This window comes from Microsporum canis, genomic scaffold (genome assembly GCF_000151145.1).
Source record: "Microsporum canis CBS 113480 supercont1.2 genomic scaffold, whole genome shotgun sequence".
Classification (NCBI taxonomy): Eukaryota; Fungi; Ascomycota; class Eurotiomycetes; order Onygenales; family Arthrodermataceae; genus Microsporum; species Microsporum canis.
The window spans coordinates 1,269,338-1,295,966 of NW_003299168.1; the positions used below are offsets into that span (position 1 = coordinate 1,269,338).

General features: G+C 47.6%; 11 protein-coding genes across 11 annotated transcripts; 7 read left to right on the top strand and 4 right to left on the bottom strand.

Annotated features, from left to right (window-relative positions):
* Window positions 1–501: 501 nt before the first annotated feature.
* On the top strand, window positions 502–1,437 carry MCYG_01921 (RTM1; the record flags this gene model as incomplete). Its single annotated transcript, XM_002848941.1, has 2 exons — window positions 502–1,152; window positions 1,228–1,437. 2 exons carry the CDS (start codon window positions 502–504, stop codon window positions 1,435–1,437), a joined length of 861 nt encoding a protein of 286 aa, XP_002848987.1.
* A 207-nt stretch (window positions 1,438–1,644) lies between these two features.
* On the bottom strand, window positions 1,645–3,037 carry MCYG_01922 (C6 zinc finger domain-containing protein; the record flags this gene model as incomplete). The annotated part of the gene is made up of 3 exons (XM_002848942.1): window positions 1,645–2,571; window positions 2,650–2,856; window positions 2,882–3,037. 3 exons carry the CDS (start codon window positions 3,035–3,037, stop codon window positions 1,645–1,647), a joined length of 1,290 nt encoding a protein of 429 aa, XP_002848988.1.
* A 1,124-nt stretch (window positions 3,038–4,161) lies between these two features.
* Window positions 4,162–5,442, top strand: MCYG_01923 (alpha/beta hydrolase fold protein; the record flags this gene model as incomplete). The annotated part of the gene is made up of 6 exons (XM_002848943.1): window positions 4,162–4,358; window positions 4,434–4,473; window positions 4,558–4,682; window positions 4,745–4,940; window positions 5,014–5,317; window positions 5,411–5,442. The coding sequence occupies 6 exons, from the start codon at window positions 4,162–4,164 to the stop codon at window positions 5,440–5,442; spliced, it is 894 nt and encodes a 297-aa protein (XP_002848989.1).
* A 515-nt stretch (window positions 5,443–5,957) lies between these two features.
* On the bottom strand, window positions 5,958–7,196 carry MCYG_01924 (40S ribosomal protein S1; the record flags this gene model as incomplete). Its single annotated transcript, XM_002848944.1, has 6 exons — window positions 5,958–5,999; window positions 6,059–6,160; window positions 6,232–6,730; window positions 6,818–6,843; window positions 6,916–7,000; window positions 7,072–7,196. The coding sequence occupies 6 exons, from the start codon at window positions 7,083–7,085 to the stop codon at window positions 5,958–5,960; spliced, it is 768 nt and encodes a 255-aa protein (XP_002848990.1).
* A 333-nt stretch (window positions 7,197–7,529) lies between these two features.
* MCYG_01925 (GTP cyclohydrolase II) lies at window positions 7,530–9,669 on the bottom strand (the record flags this gene model as incomplete). Its single annotated transcript, XM_002848945.1, has 8 exons — window positions 7,530–7,636; window positions 7,692–7,813; window positions 7,869–7,921; window positions 7,982–8,011; window positions 8,063–8,109; window positions 8,239–8,595; window positions 8,653–8,955; window positions 9,129–9,669. 8 exons carry the CDS (start codon window positions 9,667–9,669, stop codon window positions 7,530–7,532), a joined length of 1,560 nt encoding a protein of 519 aa, XP_002848991.1.
* Window positions 9,670–10,534: 865 nt separating this feature from the next.
* MCYG_01926 (transcription elongation factor 1) lies at window positions 10,535–10,944 on the top strand (the record flags this gene model as incomplete). The annotated part of the gene is made up of 2 exons (XM_002848946.1): window positions 10,535–10,569; window positions 10,644–10,944. 2 exons carry the CDS (start codon window positions 10,535–10,537, stop codon window positions 10,942–10,944), a joined length of 336 nt encoding a protein of 111 aa, XP_002848992.1.
* Window positions 10,945–11,304: 360 nt separating this feature from the next.
* On the bottom strand, window positions 11,305–12,274 carry MCYG_01927 (uracil phosphoribosyltransferase; the record flags this gene model as incomplete). The annotated part of the gene is made up of 4 exons (XM_002848947.1): window positions 11,305–11,356; window positions 11,415–11,586; window positions 11,657–12,015; window positions 12,089–12,274. 4 exons carry the CDS (start codon window positions 12,235–12,237, stop codon window positions 11,305–11,307), a joined length of 732 nt encoding a protein of 243 aa, XP_002848993.1.
* A 1,009-nt stretch (window positions 12,275–13,283) lies between these two features.
* MCYG_01928 (conserved hypothetical protein) lies at window positions 13,284–15,994 on the top strand (the record flags this gene model as incomplete). Its single annotated transcript, XM_002848948.1, has 2 exons — window positions 13,284–15,650; window positions 15,710–15,994. The coding sequence occupies 2 exons, from the start codon at window positions 13,284–13,286 to the stop codon at window positions 15,992–15,994; spliced, it is 2,652 nt and encodes an 883-aa protein (XP_002848994.1).
* Window positions 15,995–16,494: 500 nt separating this feature from the next.
* Window positions 16,495–20,308, top strand: MCYG_01929 (uncharacterized protein; the record flags this gene model as incomplete). Its single annotated transcript, XM_002848949.1, has 5 exons — window positions 16,495–16,973; window positions 17,045–18,008; window positions 18,067–18,239; window positions 18,301–18,521; window positions 18,579–20,308. The coding sequence occupies 5 exons, from the start codon at window positions 16,495–16,497 to the stop codon at window positions 20,306–20,308; spliced, it is 3,567 nt and encodes a 1,188-aa protein (XP_002848995.1).
* Window positions 20,309–23,187: 2,879 nt separating this feature from the next.
* MCYG_01930 (GTP-binding protein Di-Ras2) lies at window positions 23,188–23,896 on the top strand (the record flags this gene model as incomplete). Its single annotated transcript, XM_002848950.1, has 3 exons — window positions 23,188–23,239; window positions 23,319–23,587; window positions 23,657–23,896. The coding sequence occupies 3 exons, from the start codon at window positions 23,188–23,190 to the stop codon at window positions 23,894–23,896; spliced, it is 561 nt and encodes a 186-aa protein (XP_002848996.1).
* A 992-nt stretch (window positions 23,897–24,888) lies between these two features.
* On the top strand, window positions 24,889–26,626 carry MCYG_01931 (seryl-tRNA synthetase; the record flags this gene model as incomplete). The annotated part of the gene is made up of 6 exons (XM_002848951.1): window positions 24,889–25,021; window positions 25,095–25,165; window positions 25,234–25,817; window positions 25,887–25,962; window positions 26,023–26,391; window positions 26,453–26,626. The coding sequence occupies 6 exons, from the start codon at window positions 24,889–24,891 to the stop codon at window positions 26,624–26,626; spliced, it is 1,407 nt and encodes a 468-aa protein (XP_002848997.1).
* Between the last annotated feature and the right edge of the window lie 3 nt (window positions 26,627–26,629).

Sequence of the window (26,629 nt, forward strand, 5' to 3'; positions counted from 1 at the left end):
CGTATATGATGATCGACTCGACGGCCCCCTGTCAGTCTCGTTTTAGATCCAGTAATATCTCGTATGTGCGGGCGTCTACGCAAAATGCTCCTTAACACGTCTGATCTCAGAATACGAATAGTTCAGGCATGGCCATTGTGTGGGGCCAGCCAGATATATTTTTAAGCTTGAATGCGAGCAATGCGAGATGATACATGCAAAGGGACCTGCATAGCCTCTCTAAGAGGAGAAATATATCGTAAACATGATACCATATACAGCAATTGGGAGTGTTTGAAGGACAATAGAAAGGAGATATAAAACATATCTCCCTTTCTCGTATGCTTCCTTGTGTTATTATGAAAGTAACAATTACTTTGAGCATCACATATCTTTATAATACAAGCTTGTTCTCATCTCTATTTTGGAGTATACCATTGATTTACAATCCTTTGCTCCTATCGTACACCACCAGCAATTCAATCAAGCCTCCCACATCTAGTGAACCGCAGCCCGTCAGCAATGTCTGACCGCAGTCTCTACTTCTACAACGCTTCATTGCCGGCAGCAGCCGTCTTCGCCGTCCTCAATGCCATCCCGGCCGCATTCCTCTTCTACACTACAATCATCGGCCCTAAAACCGGCAAATACCGCAACTCCTCGTTCTTCATCCCCCTATGTATCGGCGGTTTCATGGAAGTGTTGGCGTACATCATGCGCTGCGTGAGCATTAAGATGGACAGAGTCATCCCATTGTACGCCATATCAAGCTCCCTGATTGTTGTTGCGCCCGTCCTTGTCTGCGCTAGCCTGTACCTCCTTGTCGGCAGGCTTATCAGGGCAGGCCTTCCTTCATCTGGAAAGCAGCAGCGCATTCTAGGAATCAATCCATGGTGGCTGCCGCGTATATTCGTCACTTCGGATATTCTGAGTTTCCTGACTCAGGCCTCGGGCAGTGGAATTGCAGCATCTGGAAATTGGGAAGGGAGCACCAAAACAACTGGCGAAGGTGTTTTAAAGGGTGGATTAGCCTTGCAGTTGATCACTTTCACACTATTCCTAGCTCTAGTCGCCCGATTCCATAGCCGTGCAAATGCCGTGTCTAAGAGCGGGATCGATAGTGGCGTGTTCAAAGTGTTGCTGGGAATATACATCTCAGGGTTTTTCATCGAGGTAAGCTGCATACATCGGTCCATTCTAATTTTTGCATTTTGTTTGTTCAACCGCCTTCTAACGGACGACAAACAGGTTCGTTGTGTTTATCGTCTTATCGAGTTCATTCTGGGTATTGATGGATATCCATTCCGCCACGAATGGCCCTTGTATGTCCTTGAAGGGCTGCCTATGCTATTTGCGATGTTCGCACTAGCATACTTCCACCCAGGAAAGTGGCTACCTAGCGAACCGTTGAACTCGCAACCAGATGCCGAGGAAATGCACGGCAGGGATAGATATTAACGAGCCCAAAATTATCTTTTATTCCCACGAAGGGCTTTTTCTCGGCTGATAACCGGTTTTTGGTTGTACCGATGTCATTATCGTGTCTGTCACAGCCGCCTTGGCCTCTTCTCGAAACAATCCCCTTAACTCAACCTGCCCTCAAGTTATCAAAATAAACGGATGTGGCGTGTTTTGATTTGATTCTAATGTAGATTCAGAAATGGATCATTCGGGTGTGTTTAGTATTTTCGCATGTATAGGTAGCGTTATCCCTCTGTTATCATATTTTTCAGCATAATTTAGGAAATTTTTCTGCAGCCTGCTTCCCACTTCAAAAGAAAATATTTTATACTCAGTACCCCAGTAATAGATAGCCTCAATTGGCCACCTGATATATTTCTTAAGACGAGGAGGTAATTGTCTGTAGATGACATCTACCCATTGAATCTGGTATAATGTCACCTCGGGCACCCTTGCGCGTTCAGGGATAACGGATAGAAGCATTGGAATCATCATGGTCTCAATGGCTATGTGATGGGCAAATAGGATGAGCGTCGTGGTATTCCCCGCCGAGATGAATTTTGAAAACTGGGCTTCACTGAGGTTGTACCATGCAGAATAGTTTTTCTCATAGATTCGAAAAGTGTCCTCGGAAGATTCCTGGGCAGCAAAAAGGGTATTGAGTAGACATTTCCAGAAGTAGTGGTGGACTTCATCCTCCAAGAGAGGCGTCAGTGATTGTACTGATTCAATCCCACTCTGCAACAGTGCCGGGTCGACATTTACAGGATCTATGACCTTTGGAAGAAATTTCGCAAGATCGACAGTCTCTTCAACTGGGAACAAGCTTTTGCCAGTATTCTTCTGTCTTATCTTAGTCGTAACCAAAGAACATCCACGGATGAATACCACGAAGTCAATGAGAGCATCGAACATGTAGCCTGACTGCATGGTGAGGGCATAGCAGGCTGCAAGCATAGCATCCAGCTCTTTGCTGTCTAGATCCTGTTTTGCCATAAGCTGGTTTAAGCCCTTTATAGCCAACCCCCGGTGTTCAATTGCGTTCGCTGCAGTGATGGGATCTCTACTCGGGCGAATAACGGAAAGATGCGACGCACCAAGGCCTAGGATGGCATGCATAACGAACTCATGCTTGTATTTTAATGCATTTTAGTGGGTGGGAGGGACTTGCTATTAAAAAAACTGGGGTTATGGAGATAATATAGTTACCTGGTGGGCAAGTAGTGGGATGGACGCTACCCAAGCGTTATCACTACCGAATGGGAGGTATGGATGAGCAACCATCATATAATGGTGGAAGAAACCCATGTCCTGAACCGAGAAGGGTGTTGGATTCGGTTGAACACGAATGACTTCGATGACCCCGTTATTATCATCGTCACTCCGCACGCCACGCGTGGGATACTCGCATTTCAGCTGTTTGGATATGCAGTTCTCGCACTCGGGCTTCGTTTCTGAACACTTTTGTTTTTGTGATCAGCTGAGAATAAATATTGAAGTTCATGATGGTTTTTGCTGACCTTAATTTTGCGTGTCTTGCAGTTATAGCATCCGAATCGCGATTTCGTGTGTGGCCGCTTGGTGGCCGCTCTGCCATGTCTCTTCGAAATAAGCATGTTATACACCCGGAAACGGTTTGATGGAGAGGCGTTGAAGCTGAAGCTGTAAGCGCCCACATGTACTCTCCCAGTGTTGTGTGGATGCTTTATATCGGCCCTTTCGAGGTCCACAAGCTGTATATACCTCTGGGAACCCCAGGATATGTACCTAACCAGACAATATTCTAGCTGAAAGGTGACGAATGCAGTTTACGTAGTCAATATCTGCTCTGCTGCCTAGAACCTGTAGAGATGTAATACTGGGGCTCGCGGCACCCCCAATGAACCAGATGCACTGAATATTGATGCTTTATGAGGCAGAGTCCCCAGAGAACGTAGATGATAAAGCACTGAGGTGTTCGAGCCAGAGAGAAACGAAACATTCAAGCTGTAGATGCTTGTCTCTCGCCCTGGGAGCCCGTAAGTTAGCTAGCTAGTGAACTATTAATATCCACCAATAATCGTGCCAGCTGAATAAGAATATGAATGGTTAATATCGAACAGTTATAAGAGCAGTCACTGCCATGGTTGAATCTGGTGTTGTTACATACATGATATGTACCGGCATGGCTCCTGGACCCGCGTTGTGTATATATGCATGTCCTCTGTACTTGGATGGAGGCTGATGCAGCCAACTTTGCAACCTGCCGGCTTACCGGGGCTGATCCAATGGTTTGTCTTGCGTTTTGTCTCCGTGTCAAAACATGTTATATACAAGTCCGAATGGATGAAGTCTCCAGCGTTAACATCTACGTATCATTTATAAGATCAACTAATACGTAGTTAGCATCTATATAGCTGTTTATGTCTGGGAGAGAGATTACCCTACGCTATTGTAGTTGGTATTCCTTTTGTTATCGTATATTTAGGCCTGCCACGCTACGCGGCATGGCGGATGTAATCTCAGGAGGCATCTTCTATGCTACCAGGACTATCAGCATATGAGGAGTCTAGTGAAGAGACGAGTCTGCCATCCTCGAGCTATTGACTTGGGCAACTTTGGGGTAGATAAATGTTTAGTTGCTGAAAAAAAAAGTGGACCTTGGGATATTTCGTAAGTAGGCCAAAACCACCCGGCAAACGGCTTCAACAGCAACTCTACCGTTGTTTACGGTTTATAGCCATGCTCGCCCAAAGACGCCTACTATCATCCCTGGGGACGTTCCGACAGTTCTCTTCTTCCGCCAGATTGTCTCTGGATTTAGCACACCAAGTATACCATAACCCCCAGACATCTGGAGCTGCTCGACCCGATGGACGGCCGATTATATTCATACATGGCCTTTTTGGATCCAAGCAGAATAATAGGGGTATGAGTAAGTAAGCAAAGGCCTTCTCATCACGTCCTTAGACATGCTACACTTATTTACTGATGCGTTCGTGTTTCTGATGCAGAGTTCTCTCGAGCCAGCTCAACTCTGCGGTTTATGCCATTGTGAGTTGAACCGCCAAAATAATTAAATAACCAGGCTACTTGGACGAGTAACTGCCTATTGACATGTTTATCTACCAAATTTAGGACCTTCGAAATCATGGCGACTCACCCCATGTGCCGAATCACACGTATCGGGACATGGCAGAAGATGTTGAAAAATTCATAGACAACCACAAATTGGAAAAACCGGTCCTTCTGGGGCATTCGATGTAGGCGTGAAATCGATACCTTCTCGTCTTAAAGGCCATAGAATTGCTGACAGCTGCTTCAGGGGGGCAAAAGCAGCAATGCTCCTTGCTCTTCGTTCTCCAGATCTGGTGTCTGCAGTCATCTCAGTCGACAACTCTCCGACTAGCACTCGACTGAGTGAAAGCTTTCCATCATACATTAAAGCTATGCAAGAAATTGAGATGGCCAGTGTAACCAAACATAGCGAAGCAGATGAAATCATGCAACGTGTTGAGCCGGTTTGTTTTGCTTCATCAACTTCATCCATTAAGTGAGAAGCAAATGTAGACAGACTGACAATACCTTCTGCAGTCCCTGCCTATTCGACAGTTCCTCCTGACAAATCTTGTCCGGCAGCAGGGTGATCGTACATTACGGTTCCGAATCCCCTTGGATATCCTTGGAAAGTCTCTGCCATCGTTGGGCAGTTTCCCGCTGACTGAATCTGATGACGTTCAATTTAACGGTCCAGCTCTTTTCCTTCGTGGAACTCGAAGTCGCTATATCAAGGACACGTCGTTTCCTATAATTCAGCATTTTTTCCCGAATTATAAGGTGATGGACATTGACGCTGGCCATTGGCTTATATCGGAGAACCCTGAAGCTTTCGCGACAGGTATGTCTAGCATTTCTATTAGAGTTAATATCCTGTTTGAGTGCCTAGCTGGTAGTTGATATTGTTGCTGATTGTTGCTAACTACCCGTGCAGCTGTTGTGGATTTTATGAAAGGGTTGCCTTGATTAAGTCCATCGGGGTATCAGTCGGTGTATTTGTATAGCGGGGAGAAATGCGCATAGTCTTCAATATAGAAGGTGTTGGCGATAGATAGAATGTTCGGTAGACACATTGCAATTTATTATGCTTTACTGTTGAATCGCTATGCATATTGGCACAGAGATATTGTTTTGAAATTCAGGGATGCATACGTTAAGGATAGAGAAATACAAGTCGAACTTGATTTTAATCATGAACTGTTTGAATAAGGTGGCATAATGGAGGTCAGGTAATATAGTCAAAACACCTAGGAGAGGGTACAGAAACAATTAAACAGCAGTGCTCTTTTATTTATTTTTTTCCCCTCTGAAGAAAAGAAGTAAGCTCTGCCATTTATATCAAGGACCATACACAAGGGGAAGGGCGTTAAATTTCATTAATTTTTTTAATTCCCTCCTAACTCTCAAGTATGACCTAAACTGACCACGACTCCTCCCGCTGATATTTCCGTGGTGGTAAAAAGAGACATTATTTTAGATGCTTAGACGCTTTCCAAAACCTTCTCCTTGAATTCCCGCTCAACCTGTAGTATAGCGTTAATATCGAGGCCAAAGTTAAAACATATGTGTTGGCTTCACTGACCTTCTGTCCCTTATCATCAGTACTGGCCTCACCGTGGAGAGCCAAGAGAGCACCCAAATCGAACTTTGGTGACTTGAGAAGCTTAACCTTGCGGATGTGAACCTATATTACCCATCAGTACATAATTCGCATTTTATTAACTTGCAAAAAAGGAGGCGATGCAAGAAACGCACGTTTTGAAGTGGGTAGATGCCCTGGGTGGACTTCTCGATCTCACGGCCAATAACCTCTGGGACGAGCTTGGTAAGCTGGGTGAGAGTGCAGCTAGAAGCCTGGCGCTGGATGATCTCAGTCATCTTCTTGCGGATAGCACGAATCTGGGAGCTCTGGGCGTAGGTGGTCTTCTTGATCTGGTTTGGTCGTCGCTTGGTGAAGGCAATGGCGAAAAGACGGACGAGGTAGTCATCGGTGGTCTTGACGGTGACATTGGCTTCGATGAGGGTTTGCCATTTGCGAACAAGAGATCGGAGCTTGTCAGATGTGAAGTCCAATCCGTGGAAGTTGGTCAAGCAGTTCTTTCCCTGTACTTCATCGACACGTAGCTTGACCTTGCGGAAAGAGTGGGCTTCATCCTTCTGGAGGTCGGCGAGAGAGACTTCGAAGACACGGCCCTTCAAGTAGTCGTTTGCGTTCTTGAGACCGGTGGTTCGGTTGACGAGGGTTTTACCAACACTTCACACGATATCAAATCAGTTCGTTTGCTCATTGTTTTTTATTATAGATGGGGGAAAATTCAGAGATATTGATGGAGGGCCATACTCTCGGACTTGGAAGGTGGTAGGGGCCTATATTATTTCGATTTGTTAATTCTCCATACTCCCATGTGATGGCTTCTAATGGCAGATGCCAGCACATACCTTGACGAGGTACTCGTCCTTTCGCGTGAAAGGATCAACGGTTCTCTTCTTGAGGCCCTTCTTGCCCTTTGATAGACGCTTGTTCCTGATTTCGCGGTGGTTAGCGAAGTTCTCTATCGGCAGGAAACGTACTGCAACAGAGAAGGGAATGCTCACTTTCCAACAGCCATGTTTGCGATTCGGGTCTATCTTTTGCGGTTCCGAAAGACAGACAATCCGTTGGGCGTCGATGGGTTCAATCGTGGAGGACGTTGTCGGCGTTGTGATATTGAAATCAAAAATCCCACAAACTTCCCACTAAGCGAGTTGTGCGCGCTAACCAATTTCTGATTGTGTGCTTATGTAATATACAAAAAGCTACAGTTACGCGCTAAGCCTGATTGGGGTAAGGTGCATGATATGTTTTGATTATGTAATTCATCTCTACCAAACCCGCTATGTAAATGTGCATTTCGTATATCAAAAACGTTCAAAGATGCAACAAGCCAGCCCTTCTAATAAAAAAAATACCATAGATGGGAAGACTTCAAGATTTATCGGAAGATGGCGTAAGTCATCTGGCAGGAACATGCCCATTCGCTTTTTCAGTGCTTTCTAGCCGTTAGTACTGTGCGCTACGTCTTACGATAAGTACGGAGGTGATAGCTTACATCGACATCATCCCATTGGCGTCCTCGAACGTTCGCGAGTTCCTCCATATTCATGACCTTGCCGCTTGTGACTAGGAGGGACGCAGTTAGCTTAGATACAGCTAGATCTGAGGAGGGGGAACATACAATAACCAGCATGGATCTTGGCATCGATCTCGACCCTGCTGTCCTCGGGTATCAACTCGTCTGGGATGGGTACCCGTTCCAGTATGGGTATGCCTTGCTCGACGATTGCGTCGTGTTTCATGCTGCAGCACGGGTTAACTCTATCTAACATTCGAATCTTGATGGGGGAACACATACTTGGACATGCTGAGCATTCGATCGATCTTAGTGATACCCAGCCAATGCAGAATCTAATGCAGCCGTTGGTTAGAGAATAACAGCTTCTATGAACAGTAGGTTTCGATACTTACGTCTGGCATAAGGGCTTGGAAGCGCATATCCTTTTACTGGTTAGCATTCGGGATTTGAGCTAGAAGCAATCAGAAACATACCTTGACGCCGGCGATATTCTCGGTCCTCTTAAAGTACTCGCTTGCACCTTTACCTGGGATAAGTAATAATCAAAGAACGGGAAAGGGTTAAAAACATACGGTCAGAACCTCGTTTACCTTATCGAGAACTTTTGTTAGCATGCGATGCAGCGGGTGGGAGATATGGGAGAACTTACGGGCGTTATAAACCAGATATTTCGTGACTTCACCGAGCGCTCGCCCTTCCTTCCGGAAGTATATGACCACACCACTGCCGCCCTTTTGCGCCTCCTTAACAGCCTCTTCAACTCCAAAGATCAGGTATGGACGGCAGGTACAGATATCGGAACCAAATACATCACTACCGTTACACTCGTCATGGATGCGCAACGCGAGTTTGGCGTTAGGGTCGGCCATTTTAGCGGGATCACCGAAGATATATACCGTCAGCCCTCCAATTGGCGGTAGGAATACCTTGATGTCTCCTCGAGTAATGAGCTCCGGGTATGATCCGCCAGTGACTTCGAAAAGCGCACGACGCAAAGAACCCTCATCTATAGCGGAACATTGTTAGAATTAGCCAGTGAGAAAATGAAGACTGCAGGACTAACCTATGCCGAACCGCTCAGCTACCCCGGGAAGATACCAGACAGGCTCTACAGCGACCTTGGTAACCGCTAGCTCTCCCGTCTCGTTGAGACAAATTTTCCCATCAGGTACTAATCGGCCTGCCTTTACGCTTTCAGCAAGCTCCGGCAACTTCATGTGCGCGCGAGTGATGGCGATGGTTGGGCGTATATCTAGTTGGTGATCGGTCCTCAGCTCTTCAAAGAGCCAGGGCGCGAGATGGCCCCACGGATCCATGGCGACGATCTTTTTCTTATCACCCCATTGCGGGAAGGGCCCAATCTTCGCTGCGGGCTCGGTGTCAGTAAAGTCGGGCCTATGTTCAGTGTCTAGATTGTTGCTGGCAACGGCGAGAGCGTGGTAAATGGAGTATGACCCTCCGTGCGCCCCAATCGCTGCAGACAAAAAGAGGCTTATTAGCGGTGAACCTTCTATGCTTGATGAGTGACGTGTCACCTACCATTTCGTCTCCGGACGGTGTCATACTGCCTGCTCACAACAACTGGCCCTCTGGCCTTTGCATCCATGTTGCCCCAGTCCATCTTGATAGGATCAATACCCGATTGACCCGGGTAGGTGGTGAGAATAATGCGAGATGTACCACCGCGCTTTGGAGTTTTAAGTGTAGACGGCGATATAGGTGCAATTGTGGCTTCTTCCCTAGAAGACCTCAGCCGTTCATCCACCTCAGCGGAAGGAGCAGGCATCGACTCTGGTGGGAATTCTCTGTCCAGGGCTTGGTCCTCTGTCATCATCTTCACAATGTCTTTGTTGAAGGATATATTCTCGATACGTCCGTTCATTGCGTCAAGCAGGAGGCTTAGTCTTCCCTGGTCAAGCTCAAGCCGCTTGACAGCCGCCAACACTTGAGCTAGTATGGGGTTTTCTTCCTTCTCGCCCGCGGCCTTATACTGGGGGTTCTTCGGCCCATCCGAGCTCTGCTGCTCAACCGGGGGGTCCTTCGGCCCTGTCGATTCTGTCTGCGCGCCTTTGGAAGACATGACTGGTTTCAGATAAATCAGATAGTCTGCTGAGCAGTCAACTTGGGAAAGAGGTGCAGTTTTGTATGTCTTGATCAAGCTGTTATCGGTGGTCACCGCTAGTAGAGAGCAAGGTGTCAAGAAAGCAAGATTGAGGAATTTGAGTAGCTATTATCCAGCAGATGGTCCAACGTCTAGGAAGAAGAGGGAGAGGAGGTCTGTTATATATCCCAAGGATGCAACAAAACAAAGATGTCTAAAAGGAAGAAGAAGTGGAAGAAGAAGAAGTTGGGAAGCTATGTAGAAGTCCCCGAAGCTGATATTATGTAAACAGTTGCCTTTCACGGTCTCGTGATGCGGGGATGATCAGCTTCCTTATCTGGCAACGCTGATTGGCCCTAGCTTTGATGTGGGGCTCAGCAGGAAGCTAGACCCCTTCTGGACTAGAGTTAAGCTTATATAAGCAAGCTTCTTAGTCAGCTTGACGTTTTGTTCAAAGTCGCAAAAAGAGCTAGAATAGACTGGCGATTCTAATCCGTCAAAAGGGCAAAAAACAGCAGCAGGACTGATATCGTTAATACAGCTACTTTTTCGAAGGGTTCCCGGCCCGTGGCATCATTTATATACCTACAGACAGGCTTGACTAACCGTCGTCTGAGTCTCCTGTGAGAGATCGTTATAAACACCGGACAAGCCGCTCTACTCAATATGGTGTGAATTCGAGCTCACTTCCCTGATGGCGGATAACTCCCACTAACACAACTGTTCTTCCTAGGGAAAACGTAAGAAGTCGTCGCGGAGCACTATAAAAGGTCCCAAAAAAGTACATTCCCCTATACGATCTTAATACCTGATATTCGGGTATGGAAGATTTGAGAGTTCATGGATGTGGACTAACTATTGGTGCTTTGACTATATAGAGCGAACCTCTCCCTACGACCTTTGACTGTCTATTTTGCAACCACGAAAACTGTGTGCTCGTGAAACTTAACAAGAAGCTGGGCTTTGGAAATTTATCATGCAAAATATGTGGGCAGCGCTTCCAGACGGGGATCAACTGTATGTCCTGCTCTTTGCGCAATCTTATATACAGAAGCTAACTTATTTGGCTTCTTTGGCACTTTAGATCTCTCTGCAGCCGTGGACGTATACTCCGATTGGGTTGATGCCTGCGATGCCGTTGCGAAAGAGGGTCCCAGAGAAGGAGGGAGTTCTAGCGTCGCCAGGGCTGACGAGGGCCCGTCTGCCTCTGCTGCACCAGCTGTAGCAGATGAAGGACTTGATGATGATTACTAGATCGTTTTTCAACCCTACATAACGTGGGCTATTGTTTTTATTATTTATCGGCGTTTGGGGGAGGGCACTTCTTCTCTGGAGGGAAGAGGCTTATTTTATCTAGGCACTGCATATAATTACGGAATTACCAAGGAAAAGACTTGAGTGGAGTTCTTACTCCATGTTCGCTCTTGAATACCTCAATAATAATATAAGGTTGACGTGCGTTAACACTGGACCACCAGAAACGCCTTGTGTGATTCAAAACTTGACCAAGCTCTTCAACGAGCATGATATAATAAGTATGCCAACCAACAGAACACCCCTTCCGGCCAGCTACACCAACTACTCCAATGATAATAGACAGGCGGTTGCCATACGCTAGAGAGTATAATATCTGTCTCCAAAGTCCCCCAAACCGGGTATTATATACCTACAACAACGCATTAGTGGAGGTTATTCTTTGAAGAAGGATAAAGATAGAGACGAACTTTTTCTCATCCAAGCCCTGGTCAATGAATGCGGTAACGACCCTTAGCTTTGGGAACCTCTCGGCAAAGTCAGCGACCCCGGATGGGCTGGCAATGAGGTTTATAAATAGGATATGATCTTCCGGCACGCCCTTCGACTTTAGGACTTCAACCGCCATTGTTGCAGAGCCGCCTACCCCCGGTTTGATCAGCATAGCTCCTGAGACCTACATACTTCCGTCTGTAGCACCTATCATCCTTACCAGTAGCAAACATCGGGTCGAGCAGCAGTACCCATCTCGTTGAGATGTCTTGGGGCAGTTTCTCATAAAACAATGCCGGCTTGCAAGTCTCTTCGTCTCTCTGTATCAAGATTTTGCCGATGCGAACTGATCTACAGCAGTCGCGAAGGCCCTGTTCCATCGCCTCGCCGGCACGCATGATGGAAACACCGCATATCTTGCCCTCGAATCCAACGCCCCCGTACGTATGGCCGACTGGGGTGGTGACCGTCTTCTGCACGACGGGGAGATGGTTCAGGCCTTCTTCGACAAGTAGTCGGATTATTCGATTAGAGTAGAAGACGAAATCTGCTCGACAGGTCCGCTGGTCTCGAATCATACTGTTTAAAACGAGGGGGATATTGGCATTTAGCGTTCGCTTGTATTGAAATCCATGGTTGCTGGAATACTCACGTCAACAGGGCAATCAGCTGGGGCGTCTGTGGTAGCACACAGACATTCTCGTACTTCACGACCTTTGACACAGTCGCAGCTGGCTTCTTATCATCCGGTATGGACACTGGTCCAACTCCCTTGACCGGGCCGGGTTCGTTGAATGCCATGATAGCTCTCCTCTAGCTGTCACCAGAACAGCAGATGACAATATATCCCCCAAGCCTTGCAAGCAGACAAGAAGCCGTATATAGAACTATAAAGCAAGCTGCACTACCAGGCTAGTATCTTATTTCACGGGCTGTGAGAGTCGTTCGAGTTGGTGTGCTTGATACAATGTGGGGAAGGGAATAATAACCGTTTTATTTACTAGTTATGTGCGGGGAGGCGTTTTTTTAAAGAACATGTGATGAGGCTTTGGAAGATGAAGCAGAAACACTCTAAGTACGATATAATAGAAAGATATAGCAGCTTAGAGTCGTAGAGGTAGAAGTTCTACTATGTGCTTCGTCGTAGGTAGTTTAAGGGTCGGTTGGTTGGCTCTGCCTGACCCGAGATGGATGGCACAAGAGCATTTACTCGTTTTAGACGTGTTAATAGCTTATTCTGCACTATAAAATCCCGTCTTTGTTTATTGTTTAACTGTGCTCTTTGGTCCGATATAAACATTATTGCTGGGCCGGAAGTTCTGGGTTCAGCCGCGAGAAATCACGGGGTCTGGCCAGTGACTTTTCAATCGAAGAACCCAAACTAACTACATCATAACCAACACCACCGCCGCCACCAACACGAAAGGGCTACTACTGGCATCAATGGCCTGGCTGGGCTGGTTCTAAGCCAATGGATACCTGCTGTGCAAGCTGTGTAGAGCTATACTGTTGACTCTCCTATGGAAGATACCCATAGTTGCAACTTCTCCGTCCAGTCGGTGTTATCCCTCTAGTTTGACCACTATGCGCAATACGCGTTTGATGGACGGTTGCCGTCGCATATGTTGCTAGAATATGAGGAGCTAATGAACATTCTCGTTGCTTTATTAGGCCAATCCATCTTCACAAGCAGGCAAACTGGTTACCTTCCGATGATAGACGTTTTGGTTCGTTACGGAGCGTAGGTTTGCGCCACTTTCCAGCGTATCGTTTGGCTCTTTTAGAGCCTTGATTCGGCCTTATCTTCTCTCCGAAATTCAGTACCTGTTGGTAGAGAGAGCCCCAGCATGTCTACAACTGATAAATTCACGCCGTCGCGTAAAATAAGGACATATGGCAAACAGGCGCGCAGCGTGGATAACAGATTCCTAGGGCGCAGTTCTAGTGACGTGGGTAGGCCTCACGAAAAGACGAACGATTCCCCATTGGCGGAGAGGGAGGAGTCTCTGCGGACTGGGAATAAAGACATTCGAGACGCGGGATCTTTGACAGCTTTACGCAAGGCTACATCGCCCATCACACCGCGTACACCCAAGGAGAAAAAGGAAGTTGACATATACGACGTCCAGCTGTCTGATGAGGATCGTCAAAGTCGTTTTCAGCCATGGCTCAAGCGGAGAAAACTGAACACACCCAAGGTTGACTGGAGGCCAGAGAGAGTCGATCAGGTTGCACCGAAGAGCACCCCGCGACGGAATCAGGCTACATTTGGTTCTGCGGGTCACCGTGAAAGCAAAGATGTAGTGCCCCCCGCTATAAATGGGAAGAAACCTGCGCGAGTGGAAGTAGTTATCCGTTCCCCGACCAAGCCTAAGCAGGATTCCAACTCCCGGGTCTCTAAACAGAAATTGGACAGGCCTCCCTCCAGATCATCAATAAAAGGCGGAATTAATACCCCGTCGGATGGCCGCCTTACAGCTGCAAGCTCGCGAGACCTCCCGGTGCGGGAAGGAAGACTTTGCACGCCACCGAAAAGAATACCCCGTTTAACAAAATCCTTCTCCACGGGTACAGACCGATTGAAGCATGTAGATGGCCGTTTTGGTGTTGGGCCGATGAAGAGTGTCACATCCACTGCAGAACGGAAGAGGTTAGTGGATGCATTGGGTGGTAGACAGACGGCAGAATCTTCTAGCGATTCATCGAGTGATGAAGGTTCTGGCAGAGGCAGATTTTCGCGGGCTAGCTCGCACAGCCCTGTACCATCTCTCGGCCACCGATCTACCACCGATACCATGCAATTAGAAAGCGTAGGATGCATGCACCCAAAGCCTCAGAAGCTGAACAACACCCCTCAAGTGACGCCAAACGGGCTGAAGGTAACATATTCTCGACAACGATCTTTCCTGAATGAAATGGATACGATTGAGGAGATAGGTGGTAACTTGGCTGACCCTGGATTTCCCCTTCCGCCTGCACCCATGGCAAGAAAACTGGGCGGTGCTCCAAGTCACCCGCCGTTGGGCCGGCCAAGCCAAACACCTGGGCTCTCTGCCTGTTTAGAAGATGAAACTATGGGCGGACCTCCTACTATTCGAAGCATTCACGAACTCCGTCGCTCTGGAGATAATGCAAGATACCATGCTATGATCGAGACTATCTTTGAAGATATTGAAGATAGAACAGCCCCCGTATCCTCAAAACGTAGTGGAATGGTTCAGTTGTGCACGAAACTTTTCGATTCTCAATTCTCGCAGCGGTTCTTGAGCAATGCGCTGGAAAAGCGATTCGCAAAGATAAAGTACGGGGAATCTGACCTTATCTGCGGATATCTTACTGCTTGCATCTACACACTATTGTTAGGCTCTGGTTCGACATCACCAATGACATTGCATTATTGTTGGGATCAGATCTTATCGGTGGCCCCTTTCTTGCTCAAGGAAGATAAGAGCATACCAGAAATAAGCAAACGAAAAGAGTTGAAGATGACCAAAGCCAGTAAAGCAGATATTCAGGATATCTGTGAAAAAATAAAAGATGGCAAATTCTGGACCGGCCAGATTCCCGCTACGATAACACCTCAGGTCTTAACTCTTCGTTGTCTCGAGTTGACAGTCCGCAAACTTCGAGAAATGGGCAACTCCATGGAGACCATGCCTGTTCCTGTTTTGCATCAAGTTATTCAAATCCTGCTTCAGCATTCATTGGTAGAAGATATCGAAAAAGCGGGATCGGATAAACTTCTTATTCTTGAACTTACACTCTCCATTTTAGAGTCATATACCATACATACACTATCTTTAGAGGAGGAGCAGGAAGCGCTAAAGCCACTTTCAAAATTGGGACATTTACTATCTATTCTAGGACGTCAGTCAGATACTCGAAGCAGACAGATACAGATTCTTGAAATCCGCTTAATTCTCAACATTACCAACAACAACCCCGTACTTTGTGAAGAATTTTCTACGCCAGAGTTTATCGAAGCCCTGGCGCAGGTTGTCCTGTCCAATTTCCAATCTGTTGGAGACGAATTCGCTGGGGCGCAGAAGGAATCACTATTGGATACAGTGATTTTAGCACTTGGAGCCTTGATAAATCTTACCGAATGGAGCAGCGCCTCTAGACAAGTTCTATTGGAATCGCGGGTTGACTATACCACACTGATTGATAGGCTTGTACCACTGTTTACTGATGGGCTTGAAGCCATTTCAGAGGTATGTGCTTTGCTATCTATCCTCTACCTCGTTCTCCTCCATGCTGACAAAATCTCTAGGCTGATTCTGTTGTCCAAACACACTCCAACGTTGCATTTGGATACCTATCCGTCCTACTTTGCACTGCTTGTCTTGACGATGGTGCACGCTCTTATCTTCGCTCGACGCTTCAGGCTCGGATCTTCGAGCGCCTCCTTGGCACAGTAGAGGAGTTCCTTCATTATCATCGAAAAGTTGAAGATGAGCTACATGATGCTAGCGGAGATGAGGAGGATGCAATGACGGGATTTACCTCACGTCTTCAAGGGATTGTCGATCGTATACGTAACGCTGAACGTTCCTAAAAGCGAGACGTACGGGGGATAATGCTTCCATCATGGGAGTTATAGGAAGAGAGAGGATAATATAGATAGAACCAAAGATGCTTATAATACAGCGCCTATATCACTTATTAACTACCCTTACTAGTCCCCGCAAGCTTAAAAGGTTGGCCCCGCCGTTTGAGCCTCGAACGTTAAAAGTGTAGAGAAATAAACTATTCCATGAAGCTGCCTTGTCTCCTTACGTATCAAAGGCAATGTTTTGTTGACGATGAGCTGTTAAAGTGAGGCGGGCGTAGAGCTGCAGGCATAGCCACATCGTTATTTAGCTGCCATTCAGCCTCGTCAAAGGCATGTTTCGCCTCTTACACCTGCAAGCAAGGTTAAAGGCGTCTGATTATCTGCCTCCAGCGTGTCTATCTTCAAACCCATAACTATCATGTTAGGCCCCCTTAACCTACTTCATATTCTTAGTTGTTTTTATAGTTAGGGGGGATATAACTACATATTTAGCGACCTACGAAATGGACCCTGTAACCGCCCTAGGTGTTGCTGCTGCATCAGTGCAGTTCGCCGCGGCCGCCGGCAAGAGTCTCCAGGTTGGAATCCAACTGCTACGACGACTGAAAGAGACTCCAGGTCAACTGAGGGAACTACTAGACGATGTCACCAAATCGATAGATAGGATCACCCAGCAGCAAGAGGCCATCCTAGGCCCTGCTGCAAGTCTGAAGCACCGACTCACCCAGACACAAGAGCTCGATCTTCGTGAAGCTGCCAAAGATGCCGCTGATGCAATGGACGACCTCAAAGCTGTGCTTGACCGGCTCTTCCCGTCTCAAAATGGACAGACTCAGTCTATAGCTAGAAAGATATGGACTAGTCTTGTATCGGTCAAAAAGGAAAGGGAGATCAAAGGGAAGCTTGAAAGGATCAAACGGCTGAATGGATCAGTCACACATCAGCTTCAGCTTATTAGTTTGAATCTGCATACTCAACACATGTAAGCTCCCCCTTAGTTGCAGGGCTACTAGGGAGTGTGGGCCAAAGTCCAGTTAACCAGCTTATCTCTAGAGAATTGTCAGAGCAAGTCCTTGCTGTAGTTAAGCAAGGCCATACACAGACAGTGAGCCAACTCGATGGGCTGAAAAGCCTCACAGAGGGTGTCCGTCAACAAACTGACGAGACTAAACTGAGCATCAATCGACTGGATTATCGTGTTAAAGAGCTGGATCCAAAGTTGAACAAACTAGGCGGTTCGATACAACATACATATTCCCAAGTGAACATGCTGAGCAGCCAGGTGGCATTGATACAAAACAACCTATCTTCCGAGGTCACTGCCGTGGTACAACGCGAATCAGACGCTACACGAGAAGATATTCGAGAGTTGCAAAAAGCTGTCATGCTTGCCATCAATGGAACGCAACCCGGGTTATCCGTCTCCGGGGATATGGTTACGGGGAGCTTGTCAAGTACGAGTAAAATACAGCTAACAGGGCAGACACAACAAGAGCTCACATCTGGTCACTCCAGTTTTCTGATACCTGGGGGTAACATATGTGCTACATATTCTCCACCGCTACTACCACTGCCATGCCGTTGTCGCACGCAAAGGAACAGAACGGTAAACGGGTATGACCAGCTGTCTCTAAGCTATGAAACAATCCAGAGTCATGAATGGACATGCCCATTAAGTAAATCCGCTAGATATACCTGGAAATATAGGTTGTCTGTCAGGTTGCTTCCATTTGTGAAGAAGACGGTGGAAGTGGTGCTCGGGGGAACCGCTCAAGGTGGCGGGTTTCAGCTAACACGCCCATTATTAGTGGTACCTACGGTCAAAAGATCCGAATCATATATCTTCCAGCTTTTTGATAAGTTTCCAGGCCGGTGGACATATTCGAACAATAACATCCCCAATCCTGAAGTCATAAGAAAGGAATTGCAGCGGCTTCGTCGATCTGTCTGTGAAGCAGGACAAAATGGCCTTGGCCGTATCACCGACAGAGATGAAGATGGACAAACCTTCCTCCATGTATGCTGTCGAATCTATTTTGTCTAAATATGGAAGTATCATCGCTAATGGAACATAGGCAGCCATTTCTTTAACTAGATGCCTTAGGGTAGTATACCATGAAGTGGCTGATGAAATTGACCTGCTGCTACAACTTGCCGAAGACTGCGGCGTGGACCCAGAAGCGACTACAACATTTGTATTGTTAGACTCGTTACCTCCACAAATCCGCCGTAATTATTTCCATTACGGGTAGGTCTGCCAGGGGAGCTGTGAGGGTCAACTATATGGCACGCATGCTGATTCCTACCAGTAAATACCGCACCGTGGGAGATGCCGCTCGAGAATTTGTCAGGCTAGAGCATGGTGAACTGAAACAGTTCTCGTTCCTCGAGCGTCTATTCCGATTTTGTTCCAATGATCGTGAACGCAATAATATTAAATACCCAGTCTCCTCAATATTCCATCCCAAGTTTGCTGATACGAAGTGTTCAGCATTGGACATGTTGCGACGCGAGCCTTGGATATCAAAATGTAACTCACTATATCTCAAACAATGATTTTCATTATCAGAAACTAATGTCTAGCTAGATTTTTTTGCAGGCAGATTATCACAGGCCATACTTGCTAGGAATATTGACAGTCTAAAGCAAATAGCCGACACAGTCAACATAGAAGAGGATGCCTTTGGTTTCATGCCTGTCAATGCCCTCGACCTTGCGCTTGGCTGGCCTGACGGCCTACGATTTCTATCTACTATTTGGACTTGCAGCATTATTCCCACTATTGGGTTAGCAGCCTGGAAAGAGGACCCAGAATCGTTAGAAATACTGCTCGCTTCCCCAGCCCCTCTCTTCAGAGACCGCGGAGATGTACGTGCATTCGTAGGTGCTGTCATTAGCTCGGACACTCGTGCAATCCTTATCCAAGCATTAAACCGACGACGCAAGCAATTGACCGAACTAGCTATTGAATACCTGTCGGTAGAGGAACAGACCCGTTTCGGCCTCCTTGAACAAAAAACCCTAGACGCCAACGCTAATATGGTATACAACCTCCTTATGGACAGGTCTGTCCCGGTACCTCCAGGCTTATATCCCGGCCCACCTGGCTCAATATATACCCTTTCAGCCCCTATCTACACTATAGATTATGACGAGTTTCTTCTGGTAACAATATTTGAAGGTTACTATGAACTGTTTCTGGCAGGGTTTCGTGATATTGACGGAGGAACTACGCATGATGAGTCTCCCTTAAAAGAAATTTACAGTTATAGCCCAGAGCCATACTCCTCCTTTAACTGTGTAGGAATAAGCAGCTTATTTCTAAAAATGGGTGCTTCACCAAGATTCCACACCTCAGCTGGCCTTAGCAATTTATTGTTCAGCATTGCAAAAGATGCTCCTTGGAAACTATTGAAAATGGAACATCATTTGTCGAGGTTGATTGAATATGCAGCCAGCCTATTTTCACCACTAGAGTCAGACCAGTGTGTTTGCTTCTGTTCCTCGAATGGGTGTTTACCAGTGCATTTTATTGTTCGCAGGTGGAATGTACCGATGGGAGCCACGAAATGGATAAAGATATGTGGCCTCGAAGGCGATGAAAACGAGCTATACTTTGAGGAGGCCCTTCGCGCAGTACTTTTCGATGCTCTAGGCATGGTTCACACTTGTTGTCATTCTAGATATTGGGTGCAAGGAGATGGACCGCTGAGTGATGCGGAAATAAGAGAGATTCAAGGCGAATACTCAGAGATGGCGGTGCAGCTTGATTTGCTGATGGCCTCGTATAGAGGCGCCAGGGAATCAAAGTCACTACCTCCAACCGGCTCCGCCTTGTCTGGAAAGCCTATAGGAGGATTGGGTAAGGAATGTGATGTGCCGGATCATCGAAGGTGGTGGCGGTCCAAGGCGGAACAAATACTACCTGATTTTAGCTCGGGCTTAATGTGCGGAGACGATATCCAAAGGATGGCCTTGCAACAAAGAGGATATAACGGCTTGGATTTTGCTGATGTTATCCGGAAGCACTTTGCTGGATATATTTGCTCAGAGCCGAAATACCCGGGAGATAATGGGCTACGTGATTTGGTTGCTAGTGATATCGAGAAGGCGCGAAACAATTTCGTCCCAAGGCCCAAGCCTGAATTATTAGATGAGATCCTCATCTCACACTACCAGCACCTGGAACCCAACGTTCCTTTGTGGTATAGGGACGAGACGGACGAAAAACCCTTGAAACCTTTTCCTGGTAAGACAGGGATATCAGGTCATAGTTCTCCAAGGGCGCTGGAAAAATCGCTACGTATAATTGCCTAGGAAATTGGAGAATTCTGCAAGCTATTCTTTGATTCTTATCCTCACCTCGGCTGCTCTGCTATATCTTTTATTGAAATGTCTATATAGGGCCAACAAGAGAGAATAATCTTAAGGTGAGCTATATAGTTCCCTTAGATATAGATTTCTTTACATGAAAGACTATATATAGTTGGTTGTAATAGCCTGTAATTATAACCAAGTGGACGGGCTTGAGATTTTTGCTTGGCAGATAGGTCGCAGATTGGGCTGGATAATGCTATAAAGTGTTCCGAACCATATAGGACCTTAGTTTGACCTATAGAGTGAATATTTATATTCCTTGGTTATGAATAAATCATGCTGGACTGACAAGAAAGTAAAGCCTTGTCTGAGGTTTCATCAGAGAATTCTGTCTTCTCTGGCTTAGCATGTAACATGACGAAATGCGGGTGACTGGAGGATGCCATCTATATGGAACGCTAATGCCGGGTCGGGGAATTTTGGTGAGGTCCACGGAATCCGGAGTACCTCTATTACGTACATATCCGACTGCTGTTGTTTCTGGTTCAGCGGAGGGGGTCACCATGCTTACGAATGTACGCATGGAGTTGAGACCATCTGGAGGGCCGAGGGTGAGTATATGCAAAGGTGTTATAAAGTTATAGGGATTTGGGATGGGTCTTCTCGAGATGCAACTGTCTCTCTGGCCCCACACCGAGGAAGGGAGGAAGTCGTAGTTTAAAATGTTTAGCTCGTTCGGAGGCATGGCGGAGATTATTCCCAACGGTTAAAATATAATTAACGGGAGCTCCGTCTTAAGAGGAGAAACGGTCGCGTGGCCTTTTTTTCTCCGAAGGGTATATAACATGTTGGATATATAGGAGGTTGCTAATAGTTCAGGGTGAAGACGCTGCCATCTCCAGACCCACAGCTTGTTTCTAATTGCGACTTCCAACATATAGCCTGTGAAGTCAAGACGGAGCATAGCAACACTGCCACGGCCTGCTTGGTTGATCGAGCAGGAAGACTTGTTGAAGCGTCGTACTCCGTAGCTGGGTATCCGTGCTGGGTATCCGTTGCTGCGAGCCGTAAGCGCCAACGGCGTGATGGAGATGGCGGTGGCAAACGACCTGTGATTCCACATACCTGGAGAAGCAGAGAGAGAAGCAGACAAAGAGAAGTGATTAGTTGGAAGAAGAAGAAGTCAAGAAGAAGAAGATCTAGAAAGTGCTCACGTGAGGCGGCTGATGTTCCCAAAGCGGGCAGGTCGATAGAAAGAAAAGAAAAGAAAGAAAGAAAAAAGCTCAGGTTTTCGCCTTCGTTCCATCCATGGTTATCAACTCCGTACCTAGGCCCATAAGGGGCGGGCAACGGAGGCTCCGGTCGCTGGATGGCTGTCACGGCGGATACGACAGATCAACTTGAGAGAATGCGCCACCTCATCTTACAGTATACACTACGAAAGGCACCCAGACGACGGCCAAACTGCTAGCAACGAATGCGCAAAGGCGAGGCGGATGTACAGCGGTGGATCTGGTTCTGGGGCCGGTTCAGCTGACCAACGCCGATCCTTCGGGATGGCTTCTAGAAGGCGAGCTTATAGCTGTGTAATTAATCACGGCCAGGGGTTGTTTGTGTGTATACGGAGTACCTGTGGTATACGGTGTCAATATGTAACTCTCGTACGGGGTACGGAGTAACGGAGTACAAGAAGTTGCAGGTAGGGGAGAGAGAGAGAGAGCCCTAAGACATTTATCACGGTAGTTTTACTGATGAGCACTGCTAGAGGATTTTAGAATTCCACCACAAGATCGAAAAAGAGGGCTTTCGATCTGTCGGTTTATTTAGATCTCATCTGATCCGAGCACCTGGGAACCGGTCAAAGCAGGTTTTTTTTTCTTTCTTACTATGTATGTTGAACAAAAAAGAAGGAGAGGGACAGGGGTCCTGCGCCAATCGAAGGACGAAAGCAAGAGAGAAAGAGACAAGAGAGAGAAACGAGAGAAAGCCAACATGACGGGCGTTTCAAGAGCTCCCTGCATCCCTGTGCGGGTTATTTCAAACCGGGCTGACTGGTAGATAGATCACAGGAAAAGGATAGCAGCGCTTCAAAATGAAGAAAAGCCAGGGAAAAGCGAGAGGCAGCGAGCAGAAGAAGGGGAGACAAGACGCATCACCCGGATCCATGGGCCTCGGCGGTCTCGTCGCAGAGAGGCTACACGGTTAACCTTTTTGATTTCTTCAACAGTTGCTGGGGGTTTCCCTTTCCCTTGCTCTTATATTATGGGACTTCTCCTCTGAGAGGGCCCAGACACCAGGTCTTTCACGTGGAATATTACGGGGTTGAGATGGTATTTCGCTGTTAGGTTGTTACTAGATGAACGCCATCCGGTACACAGGGGGAAGGGCTGGTCGAACTCCACGCTCCGTCCGGATGTTGCCTCTTGGTGGCAGAGCAGGACTTACAGCAGATGCCAGGATGTACTCCTCTGTAGCAGGTTGATGATTACAGATATACAGACGATGACGATGATGATATATAGAGCAGAACAGGAGCAAGCCGGAGGACGAAGCTCAACGTCATCCTTCTGATGCAAGCTTTCCCAGCATCCCTGGCTAGATCGATGGGAAGCAAAAGCAAAAGCAAGCATAAAAGGCCAGAGCAAGCTTGCCTACATATACAGTTAAATCCTTATCACAATATATCTACTTACTTTTTTACTACTATATAAATATAATACACCTGGCCGTCTTTCTTCATAAAAAAATACGAGAAGAAACTCGAAGCTGGAAGACACAGAAAAACTCTATCAAATATCTCGTCCAGCTTCTCTCGTTCTTCTTCTTCTTCCTGTCATCGTCGCTCCGGCTGTCAAGTCTTCGTTGCTGCCATCATCATCATGCCTGCACCCAAACAACGAAAGGTCGCCATAGTGGGCAGTCGAGCCGTCGGTGAGTTCACAGCAGCAGCATCAGAAGAGCAAAGAAAAAAAAAAGCAAAGAAGAAGAACAACAGACTGACTGGTTGTAGGCAAATCCTCGCTCACTGTCCGCTTTGTCGAAGGCACCTTTGTCGACAACTACTATCCCACCATCGAAAACACCTTCAATCGCACCATCAAGCACAAAGGACAGGACTACATGACCGAGATCGTCGACACGGCTGGCCAGGACGAGTACAGCATCCTCAACTCGAAGCACTTCATCGGCATCCATGGCTACATGATCGTCTACTCGGTGGCCTCCAGACAGTCCTTTGAGATGGTCACCGTCATCCGCGACAAGATCCTCAACCACCTGGTGCGTCTGTCCCGTCTACGCTGACTGCTCAGTAATGGAATGCTAACACGGAAAATAAACATTGTACAGGGCCAGGATTGGGTCCCTCTCGTCCTCGTCGGTAACAAAAGCGATCTCCCCGCCGACGTGCGAACAGTCTCTGCGGAAGAAGGCAAGAAGCTGGCAGAGAGCTTCAACTGCGCCTGGGCCGAAGCCAGTGCCCGCAACGACACCAACGTCTCCTCCACGTTCGAGCTCATGGTGGCCGAGATCGAAAAGTCGCAGACGCCCAGCGAACCAGCGAATAACGGCAAGTGCCTCGTCATGTAGACGGGGCCACAGGACTCGTTCGCCTTGCCGTCTGGGGATGGTCATACACAGATCCGGTGCGTGAGGCGGGTGGAATGGACGGTCTACGGTGCGACTCGGCGTGTCACCAACAGCTTTACGGGCCCTTACGACTGAATAACAAACAAACAAAATCAGTAACGATTACGGCATTTTTCTTTTCCTTTCTCTCGACCGACCCTTGCATCCTCGAAACGAAACGACCTGCCTCGACAAAGGCCTTGGCTGAAATACGGTTATACCCCCTTTGCTTCACCTTTTATGTTTCATCTTTCCTGGTGACGTTTGCCCTCTTGTCTTCTTCCATCTCCTGTATCACTCGGGTTGGCCGGTTCGGCTTCTTCGTCTTTTCTATCTCTCCCCGGCCGGGTTTAATATTTCTTCCTTTTCTCTCTCTTCCTGCCAGGGATGGTGGCTGACGCTGATGATGATGAGCATACCCCCGTTCTCTTCTTCTCTTCTTCTCTTCTTCTCTTCTTTTCCTTGTATCTTCTTCGTTTCATGGGAGTATGGGTTGATAGACCAGCGTTAGAACGGATTGGGGTCAAGCACTGCGTGTATGTTATTTTTTATGTTATGCCTTTTCTTATCATGCTCTTTTTCTTCTCTTATGGTAATTAACAATAATAATATCTAATCATCCAAGTTATCATCCTGTCGTCTTCTCCATCTTTGCTGTGTTAGAAAGCTCTTATCCACACGACCAAAACGCCACGCCAGACAACTTTTACCCCTCCAGTTTTTCCGTGTGGACTTTTTTATATTCAAGACCATCAACGGCAGCAGAAGAAAAAAGACAGGCGACAGTCTCGAGGTCGCTTCAGCAGTTCGGCTCTCGTTCTCTCGTCCTTACTCTCTGTGTTTCTACGGGGTTACGCTCACTCTGCGCCGTCATCTATAACCACAGGATCACCCCGCATCGCCAAAAGAGAAGATAGAAAAAGAATAAAAGCTGTATAGAAGAGACGACGAGGATGATTGACATCGCAGACCTCATACCGGAGCGAGGAGGTGACCCGAAGAAGGTCAAGGAGAGCCAGAGGAGGCGGTTCGCCTCTGAAGAACTCGTCGACGAAGTCGTGGCCTTGTATGAGGATGCTCGCCGGAGTGAGTCTTGTCCTTTTTTCTTCCCACACATAAGCTACCAGTAACGAGGAAGGGCTGACATGTCTTCTCCCAGCACGATATGAGGCTACCCAGGTCGGGTCGAAGATCAATGCCGTACAGAAGGAGATTGGCATGAAGAAGCGGGTTTGTGACTCAGGTGCACAATACATCAAAAAGACACACACGCGACTAACGGGTTGGCCAAAAACCAGAATAAAGAAGACGCGTCTGACCTCCTTCAGCAGAAGGCGACGCTAGAGGAAGAGAAGAAAGCGATTGAAGATCGGGCGGTGCAGTGCGAACAGCTTCGTGATCGCCGCCTCAAGACGATCGGAAACTACGTCGATGACTCTGTCCCGATAGACAACAACGAAGACAACAACGTCGTTGTCCGCACCTGGGCACCGCCAGACACCAAGGTCGAGAAGAGAGACTGTCTCTCCCACCATGAAGTGCTGTACCGTCTGGACGGATACGATCCGGAGCGAGGCGTGAAGATCGTGGGACACAGAGGGTACTGCCTCACCGGGTACGGACTGTTCCTTAACCTTGCGCTGGTCAACTATGGGCTTGAGTTCCTGTTCAATAAGGGATACAAACCTAACCAGCCACCGCACTTCATGTTGAGGAACTATATGGCCAAGACGGCGCAGCTGGAGCAGTTCGACGAGGAGCTGTACAAGGTGACTGAGAGCGAGGATCCGAGCACGGACAAGTATTTGATCGCTACCTCTGAACAGCCGTTGTCGGCCCTGCATGATGGCGAGTGGATCTTGGAAAAGGAGCTTCCCATAAAGTAGGTTCTTGCATCCTCACCGACAGAGACAACGGAAGCTAAACCGTGGTATAGATATGCGGGATACAGCACCTGCTACCGAAAGGAGGCCGGTGCCCACGGTAAAGACGCATGGGGAATCTTCCGTGTCCATCAGTTCGAGAAGGTAGGTCAACTACAACCATATGACATCTGCTTGGTCATGCTAACAGCACACCCCCCGCAGATCGAGCAATTCTTGATAACGAAACCGGAGGAGTCGTGGAAAGCCTTTGACGAGATGATCGATACTTCCGAGGAGTTCTATAAATCCCTCAAGATCCCGTACCAGGTCATCGCCATTGTCTCGGGAGCGCTGAACAACGCGGCATCCAAGAAGCTGGATCTGGAAGCCTGGTTCCCGTTCCAGGGCGAGTACAAGGAGCTCGTCTCCTGCTCGAACTGCACCGACTACCAGACCCGCGAGCTGGACATCCGATTCGGATCGAAGAAGCTGACCGACGTCAAGAAGAACTACTGCCACGCCCTGAACGCCACGCTCTGTGCCACCGAGCGAGCCCTGTGCTGTATCCTAGAGAACTACCAGCAGGAAGACGTAAGTCATCTCCTCTTGTTATTTTTTTCCCCTTCTCTTGTCTGCTCTAACATGTCGTCAGGGTATCGTTGTCCCGGAGGCCCTGCGCAAGTACATCCCCGGCAACCCAGAGTTCCTACCGTACGTCAGGGAGCTGCCCAAGGACACCACCTCGCAGAAGGTCAAGGCCAAGGGAGGCAAAGGCGACGCAGCAAAGGCAGACCTGGCCAAGGGCGTCGAAAACATGAAGGTCTAGATG